Below are 8,995 nucleotides of genomic sequence, written 5' to 3'. Positions count from 1 at the left end.
TTTGCTACTTTAGAAATTGAACGCAAACTAAATACAAAAGCAATTTGTTTCATTTTCGGAAGTGAATGACTGAGTGTTTTAGTTGGAAAGGTATCCATGTGGCATTTAATGGTTAAATGTGTGGGATTCTGAGCCACATTGTATACAAGTAAAACGAATTAACAATAATGAACAAAAGATACAAAGTAAACTAGGTCACCTACTGCTACTAAGTCAGACCAAGACTCCTTTCATAATTAAGCACACAGAGAACATGCATTCTTGAGACCGTAAAGATGTATAATTATCACTGCATATTAATCTGAACACATTTCAAACCAGTGACAGGCGTGAAGCATCCACGTGACGCATTACTGGTAGTTTCTGTTTTTCTGGCTTCTAACGGCTGAGCTCTGCTTCAAGCGTTGATTTAGTCACCTAAATCCAAAAGCAGACGCGATATATAATCTGACCCTCGAGGAGGGCGTGACAGGTACCACGCGGAGAGCTGGCGATCAGCACAGATAATACTGATCCGTACCTGTGACCGGTGCCAACAGAGTATTTAGACAGAAATATACACATCAACCTCCATTTTGACCTGGCGCTGGGCAGCCATCCTGTATACAGAATACATTTCTCTTTGTTCATTTGGCCTTAGTAACGCCAAAGGTTATATAAAAACTGATAAAAAAAATACGTAGTTGAGTCTGTCGTGCGATTTTGTCGCAAAGTGAATTGTTAAAGGACCGGCCCACCTGATTATGTGCAACCTGCACTATAATTTCTGGCTCCGCTATTGGTTCACAGTCCAAATAACCACTAAGCGAATGAAAACACATGAATGTAGGTGACGTACAGATATAAGGAACACAAGTCGTGAGATTGTTTCAAGTTTACTCAGTTTTTCCTAACAGACTGAGATACACAGCAATACATCCAATTAAAATAAAGGGATCAGTAAGAATGTGGACATAAGACACATTAACATACCATCACCACTGTGAAATTCACAATTAGCACTACCATAATATTAACACAATACATTTTGCGTTGATATGGCTCCAATATTCTACAGCTACCCCTTATTTCTAACTATACAGCCTAAATATGAGGAAGATCTACACTATATGCCATTGGCTCTGCTCATACCTCTTTTAAAGCTACAATGTACCACAAAATAATGTTTTTACAATTTACCCGACAGAGGAAAATCAGTGACTGTGTTACATGTCCACAGATACTCATGTACTGCTAGTGATCTACATGTTGAGGATAAAAAAAGCAGAAAACAGTAAATTTTACTATACAGAGGCTGGAAGTGTTCACGTTTCACGGGACAAGCAGAGCCTGGCCCTTCATCCTCCAAGACCAGACTTCAGAGCGTGTTTCACGCTTTAGTACCTGAAAGATAAAGAGGGTAGATAAGAAAGCAGACGACTGTTCCTGACTGGTCTCATGCTCAGCCGACTCAAAACGCCTGGTAAAGCACTAAACATATTTGTTTTCAAAGCGAAATTAGCTCAATTAGGGCTCCAATTCACCCGGCTGAGCACAAACACATCATATGCGGGAGGACTTCTGCGGAGAGAGGCTGATCCATTAATAACGTTGACTAACAGACTTTGGAGAACTGAGCTCTATTCTACATATACGCGTCGATGACAGCAGGTCAGGGTGGCAGAGGGTAAAGTCATGTGACACAGCAGATATTGAGACAGGAGTTGGGGGGACAGCAAGGGGCACATGGGGAACGTAGAAAAGGCTCACGGGGAGACGTGGCATCCCGAGGTACTGGCATAATTGCCCGTGTAGGTGACCTCGCAGCGCACTACGTTGTTGGAGAAGTCCGATTCCGGGACTTGGAATTCAGGATTGGCTGTGATCTGCAACAGAAGCGGATATGAGGGCAGTCTGCCAATCAGCACGCAACCACTTACTCTGGTAGGGGCCGTGATGTCATTTATAACATTTGGAAATATTTTTTATCAAGTTCAGCAAGCAACCCACTTGCCTTATGCAGGGTCTTGGGAGTCCAGAGCCAATCCCACAACAACAGGTTCTCTTTACCCACAAGCCCCTACAGATAATTTGGTAACTACAATTCTCCTAATCATGTTTTTGTACTGTGGGAGGAAACTGGAGGAAACCCCATGACAACACAGGAGAACATGCAAACTCCACACACATGGAGCCATGGCAGAGACTCGAACCCTGGTCTCCACTGGCGTGAGGCAATAGTGCTAACTGCCACCCTGATGAGAATAAAAGACGTTCATATGTAAAATCCAAAGGCATTTTGATTGTTTCATATTGTCTGCCCATGTCATATACATTTTACACACTATATAACTCAAGGTATAAGTGTGCGAGTGTATGTAGTACGTGACACACAAGTGTGAATGGGACCAGTGGCCACTGATATTGTGTGAAGACAGTGTTCAGATTTTATAGAACTGTAAGGGAGCAAGTGCCTATGTATCGACGGCTCGCCTGAGGGTGCGTGTTAGTCTGTATTTACAAAGGGCCACACTTTCAGCAAGTGTAACGAGAGCAGGCTGATTGTACAGGTGACTGGCCTTGAGGATGTAGGTCCCAGGGTTCACGTCTGTGATGTCGATCCACTGACAGTCGATGTCTGCGTTGTACGTGTCGTAACATCCAGGGCTGAGGCCCTTTAAAGACACAACGACCAATCAGCAGTGAGGGACATGTCAGCTGACCTGGAATCACATGATGGTCACAGGAACTGGGAGTGTCGTGCATGCAATGCGTCAAACTCTGACACTTTGTCATCTGCGTTCACTGCAGATGCGTATTCAGTATAATTTCACGTTGATTTCTGTGTCTTTATGTAGCCAGCTGGTTTCTGAGTTTGTCATAAACACTGGTTACCGGTTCAGTCTTGTATCAAATTCAAAATATTGCTTCTCACTTATAAAGCTCTGCACATCCTAGCTCCCTGCTACCTCAGTGGTCTCTTGACTCCCTACTAACCCTCATGCTCTCTCAGATCCTCTAATAATAATCTCCTTGCTGTTTCACACACTGCACTATCCACCATGAGGATCTGAGGTCCTTCAGTGTCATGGCCCCCAAACTATGGAACTCTCTCCCACAATCACTTCCTGACTGTTCTTCTATCTCTTCCTTCAAATCTGTATTAAAGACATTTCTTTCCCTTGAACATTTCTGTACTGTCTTCCTCCTGTACTGATTACTGAATTTTTTTTTGTGTGTGTAAAGCGACCTTCGGATTGTAAATATAATTGGGATTGCTATATAAATGGAACTTATTATTATTAAATTCTCTACCTGGGTGTGCGCTGTGCAGGCGAAGCGTCTGTAATAGCCTGGGTCACATGACGTGTCCTCCAGGCAGAAGCTGGCCTTGTGTCCTTCAGCTACCTTCCTCTGGGAGTCCCTCTCCAGCAGGTCGTAGCGGCTGAATTGGTCCATGCTGTGAAAGTGCCTGTGAGGTCAGAAACAGCGTGGGGATAAATGCTTGGGTGGGTTCGGTGTCTGGGGCACCCTTGGGAGTTTTATTTACATGAAAATGTTCTGAGGGCAGAATGAAAAACGATTGGCTCAGAGGGAAGACAAATCAGGTTGTACAGGAGGTGGGACCAACCAATCAGATGTTTCTGTGTGTTCACAGCCAGAGCGTTAAGGGCACGTGAGTTTTGATAGCAGACACAAAGGAGGAGGTATGTACTGGTCTTGGGTGTGGAGTGTTGGGGGAGAACTACAATGTCATAAACAAGCCGCGTACAAGAAAATGTGGGGTTTGTTTCTGAGCCATGAATTTAAAATATTCTCTTGAGATTTATCATCTATGACCACTGCACATTGCTCTGAGATACAAAAAAAATGACACAAATTCCAGGGAGATCCATGTAAGGAGTCCGTGCATAGGAGCCAGGATGGGCCACGCTGATCCACCTTGTGGCATCGCACAGGGAATCCCGGCTGCCTTAGTCAGAACGCTTCCAGCCTGATCCTGATCCTCAGCACAGCTCCTCCAATCTCCTGGCAATGACATGTACCCACCTTTCCGGTAATAAAACAGCCCCTTAGCCTCAAAGACCCATGGGAGACTCATCACATTGTACCCAGAGGCTCACAAACAGATCAACGTGAAGGACAGTAAAGCGCCCTCTGGATCAGGCTTCTGTGTCTGTGATCAGACCTCCAGATCAAATCCTGTCCTTAGCAGAATAGTCACATGTCTACGCCCCCCTTGAGCAAAGCCCTTATGCCCCCCACCTCCAAAACGCTCAAGGGGTGTCGGATAAATGGCTGATCTTGCACTTGGACCCCAAGCATCACTCTCAACTCTGTGTATGTGTGTGTGTGTGTGTGTGTGTGTGTGTCAAAGGAGAGAGGAAACTGAAGAATTGCTGTGCAAATAGAAAATAAAGCGTAATTTTGTTTTTCACTTCATTACACTGAATCAGGGTTGAGCCTGAAGCACCGTTACTCACCGGTGACAGCTGTGCCACTCCCAGGCGTAGCGCGGCCGGCTGGGCAGGAAGTCTGCTGTCCCCTGGTTCTTCACACGCTGCGGAAACCGCAGCAGGACACGCGTGTCCCAGTCCCTCACGCTGGACCTGTACGCTGTACTGTGAGGTTGCAGAGCGGTCAGTTTTCTTCACTACTATTAATTCCCTTTTCCTTGTACAATTCCCTACCTCCATCATAAGAGCGTCCTGATATGTCCCACTGTAGTTTGCCAGGTGGAACGGATTCTGTCACTAAGAGAAGACTTCAGCAAATTGTCAGTAAGGCCTCATAGATCCCTCATGCTGCCCACCCACTACCTGAACCCTCAACCACAGTTCCTGGTCTGTTTCAGGTGCTTCCAGCTCAGACTGCTCATCACAAAAACAACAGCTTCTTCCCCTCTGCTATCAGACTCCTTAAAAGTTCCCCCGCTTGTAGTCAAACAACAATACAACATTTGCACCATTTAAACGTTCACATCTGCATCAGCAGAGACCCATGACAACCAGTTTGCACATTATAATTGCATACTGGATATGATGCGTGATATATATATATATATATATATATATATATATATATATATATATATATATATATATATATATATATATATGCGCCTGACTGTGCATTGCGCTATTTGAATCTGCATAACCTGCTATATTTTTGTATCTACTTATTTCCATTGTGTAACTTGTGTCTTGTATTTATTGTCTGTTATGCCCTTATTGTCAGTTGTCTATTGTCATGATGTCTCTAGCAGGATAGGAAGCTCCGCCAGCAAAAATTTCCACCGGCCTCAGTCACGTGGCAGTATAGACTTTGAGTCTGATTGTACAAAAGGAAATAGGACTTTTTCACAAAGGCAGCTCCCTGTAAAAACCTGCGTGCTTTAACCCTTTCAATCCCCCCCAACGCCTCTTTCAGACACATATTATTTGTCTTAGCGGACCATTAAGGAAAGGAGATGAGAAGAATGAGTTTATTACATCCACGAAAATAACCAAATTTTTTCGTAATTTTTTATGAGTTTGTGTACAATATTGGCTTTAATTACATCTGCAAAATAAATTTAGTAGTGAATATAAAACACGTCACGTAAATACGGTTCCCTGGACTGACGATAAAAATACATTCGTATGACTGTTAATTTAAAACTAGAAACAGAGAGGACACAGTAACAAAGCTAATCAAACTGCAATCAAATGATTTCTGCTGGCATCCATCAAAATTACACGCAGAAATCGTGCGTCACTCTCCACTGAAATTTTACTGCTTTTGCACGTTTGCACTTTATAAAATTGTCCTTTAAATGTATCTAATTCATAAACTGTGGATTTTATAGATCTATTACAATATCTAGAAATACTAAAGCAAATTAAAAATAAGACTTTCGAAAACTGCTTAAGTAAACATGCGGCGTCACCTCATAACCTTATTTCCCAGGAATTTTTGGCAGATAGATCTTACTTAGCATCGCATGTAACATCTGACGCACCTTGCCAAGCAGTTCTCCTCTGCTGCGCACCTCAGGTTGTACATGGGGACCCTCTGGATGTACGTCGTGGTCTGGATGTAATATGGATCTGGAACCAGGTCAGGTAAACCTGTGGATCACGCACATAGTAAAGTACACCGCATGTTAGTCAGGGGTATTATTCATAGCCTGAAACGCCAATAAAACTTACCATTTTGAAAAAAGCGCGTACCATACCCCGGTCTCTGTCTGGCATCAGGTCTTGGTCTGTTATAGGTGTCATATGTGTTATAATACGGGTTGTTTTCGTTAAAGGACTTGTAGGGGTCGTATGGGTCGTCCGCTACCATTGTATTCTCCGGTCTTAAATTGCTAAACTGGGGGGTATTTTCTCTGCTGGAATCGCTGGTCTCTGGTGATCTCTCGGCATCGGCTCTGCGCTGCTGGGATCTTCTCGCAGCTCCAGCTTGGAACCAGTGGCGGCCGCGCAGTTGCGCTTCTGCTCTCTGCGAATCTCCGCGACCGACTTGAGAATTTTCTTCGGTTTCGTTACTGCTCTGGATGATGACGACGGGATTTGACCGGACTGAGCCCCTACTATCTTCCCTTCGCCTCGGTGCCTGTAACTGTGATGCACGGCTCAGCAGACTGTGAACCCTGCCGTTGACCTCCCATCTAAACCTTCGCAAAAAGCCGCCGGATTGCGGGTCGTTGCGCCGCTCATCTTGTGCATGAACTATTTGTAAAATGCAACTCAATAGACATAAGTGTGCACATGAGAATACAACAACGTCAAAGACAAAGGTTCTCATTTTAAACTTTCACAGAATAAAACAGATTTCCGTGAAAATTGCTGAATAAATTGTTTATTATAAACAATTAACTTGCATTGTTCTGAGAGCACATACTATGACTGAAATGAAAATATCTAAGGTGTGCATATAATAATTAAAAAGTTATAAAAATGCCTTACATCAAAGGCTTCTGTGCTGTCCAAGCAAATTCACATCTAGACCTCCCTAGTGTGACCAGGAGAAGTGGCTGGGTTTTAAAGTTCTGGAACCGGTACAAAGTTATACAAGCCGTTCTGGCAAAGAATGTACCTACGTAACACGCTAAGACGTGAGCACAGGCACACGCTCACTGCGCTTAACCTTGCAAGAGTTCACAGATGGGTACAAATAACGGAGAGCTACAGAAAGTCACACTGCAATCCTGTTGATGGAGGAGTCTGAGGCAGGACTGCCTGTCATGTAGCCCATGACAGCAAACTTCCCGTCACCAAAAGCTAAGATTGCAAAGTGTCATCCATCGATCACAGGTCTACAATTTACACGATATTTATGAGATTTATGTGCACTGAGAATAATAACAAGTATAATTAAATGAATAAAACAATGATCTTGAAAATATTTATCGCCTGGGAAATTAGACTTATGCTGTATATTGATTCTTCATATACCACGTGAAAGACTTGCCATGGGGATGGGGGGCAAGGGAGGGGGGGGTACAGTGTAACAGCCTCAGGTGCAGAAATTGAAAAGTGATTAAGTCCCATAATTCGGTCTGTGGTCGGCAGTGCCAGGCAGCAGAAGGGGAAACTGCTGTCTATGCGACATACTGAACACACAGGCTCCTTCATAACTTGACTTTTAACTTCCACGGTCTGTGAGGTGCAAAAAAACTTCTATTTTTAAACAAATGTCTGCTTGGTTGCTTGGCTACATCACTCTGTATCTTAAAGGCTTCATTTAGCTCTCAGTAAAAACAGGCTTTTAAACTTGAGATGGCGAGATGGCGATCTTCTCAGTGTTATGCTGATTATATTCAAATGACGGAACTTAAATCATTTGAAATGTCAGGATAAAAATGTTGGTATTGCGTATCATTTAGATTTATTTATTTGCCAAAAGCTTTTGTCCAAAGTAACATACAAGTGAGAGGCACTAACATACAGCAGTGAGGATTCATCTAGGAACAAGTGGTGTGAGGCTGATCTACCAGTGAGTAACCCTGAATCAAATGTTTGCGGGGAAAATCACGGCATTAAACCTTGCGTCATAAGCAAATGTTACCTAGGAGTGAATGCAGTAAGAAACGTCTAAGTGCAATATACAGCAACGCAGAAGAGCATCAGTGTCCGTTGCCCAAGTTATGTTATGGGGTTAGGGGTGCAGACCCCTCGAGATCAGGAAAAAACACGGAAATGTTATTGGTGAAGCACAGTAAATAGAAGAGGAAATGCATGATACAAAGATCACTGCGAGATCACTGCGGGATCACTGCAGGATCACTGCAGGATATCGCGAGAGAGGATGCTGCAAACACGTGGGAACCCGTGTTTCGTCTGCTGGCCTTCACATGTCTACAGCTTTCACAAAACTTCCAAAAAATTCCCATTTAATTTCTTATTGCAATCCCATGATATTTCAAATCCACGATGGGGAAAGTCCAGGGTCAGCTGTACATGTGTATTTTAACGACTGCATCTTACTTGACGCTCCACCCTCTTGTCTCTGTCATAAACACTGAGTACTTGCACAGAATAACCTTCTCACCTTGTTCATTCTGTCAGGTCACTTTGGATCACAGTTAAACCTACAAAAATCCATACTGTTGTGACGGTTGTGACACATCTGATGATTGGTCCATGTTTCTTCTGGGGGCGGGTCCAAGTGCAAAGAGTTGACATGTGACTGTATACAGTCTTGGCCTTTTAGAGGAAAAAGTGATTTATGCTGAAATGTTGTTTTACTCTAAACTTTATGTGGCAAAAACGTTAACACAACGCAAAAACGTTGCCAAAAAACATTAAGACAACACTAAAACATCAAGACAAAAAATAAACAAATTTAATTTTAACGACATAAAAGCGACTCACTGAACTATGTCCACCGACAGACTTATTTTTGTCTGTTTATGACATTGGGCTCTCAAGGATCCATTCTTTTGAACCTCAGTGTAGTTACTGCAGTCCACACCATCAGTGGTTTTCGCCCTGGCAGTTCATCCTTTGGCTTTGCAATGCTTATATTA

The 8,995-nt window shown here is 43.3% G+C and overlaps 1 protein-coding gene across 4 annotated transcripts; it reads right to left on the bottom strand.

The window, feature by feature from the left end:
• Positions 1 to 859: 859 nt before the first annotated feature.
• Positions 860 to 6,995, bottom strand: LOC125727063 (protein-lysine 6-oxidase-like). 4 transcript variants are annotated; one of them, XM_049003651.1, is made up of 7 exons: positions 6,171 to 6,995; positions 5,981 to 6,089; positions 4,464 to 4,601; positions 3,295 to 3,451; positions 2,559 to 2,654; positions 1,750 to 1,865; positions 860 to 1,383 (listed from the first exon to the last, which is right to left on the bottom strand). In XM_049003651.1, exons 1-7 carry the CDS (start codon positions 6,769 to 6,771, stop codon positions 1,377 to 1,379), a joined length of 1,224 nt encoding a protein of 407 aa, XP_048859608.1. In that variant the 5' UTR covers positions 6,772 to 6,995; the 3' UTR covers positions 860 to 1,376. The 4 variants fall into 4 exon arrangements, with proteins under 4 accessions (XP_048859608.1, XP_048859630.1, XP_048859641.1 ...); XM_049003673.1 differs by having other exon boundaries at positions 6,192 to 6,995; XM_049003684.1 differs by having other exon boundaries at positions 6,197 to 6,394.
• Positions 6,996 to 8,995: the final 2,000 nt, after the last annotated feature.

This window comes from Brienomyrus brachyistius, chromosome 2 (genome assembly GCF_023856365.1).
Source record: "Brienomyrus brachyistius isolate T26 chromosome 2, BBRACH_0.4, whole genome shotgun sequence".
In the NCBI taxonomy this organism is placed as follows: Eukaryota; Metazoa; Chordata; class Actinopteri; order Osteoglossiformes; family Mormyridae; genus Brienomyrus; species Brienomyrus brachyistius.
The sequence above is the reverse complement of the archived record's forward strand: the minus strand, read 5'-3'. Positions and strand labels throughout refer to the sequence as shown.

What these genes read in the sequence shown, in the direction of transcription:
- LOC125727063 (XM_049003651.1), bottom strand. Translation starts at nt 6,771, where the DNA reads ATGAGAACCTTTGTCTTTGACGTTGTTGTATTCTCATGTGCACACTTA. An exon ending in GAGGAGAACTGCTTGGCAAG is followed by an intron (nt 4,602 to 5,980) that starts GTGCGTCAGATG and finishes GCAACCTCACAG; the next exon opens with TACAGCGTACAGGTCCAGCG. An exon ending in CTGGGACCTACATCCTCAAG is followed by an intron (nt 1,866 to 2,558) that starts GCCAGTCACCTG and finishes CTTCTGTTGCAG; the next exon opens with ATCACAGCCAATCCTGAATT.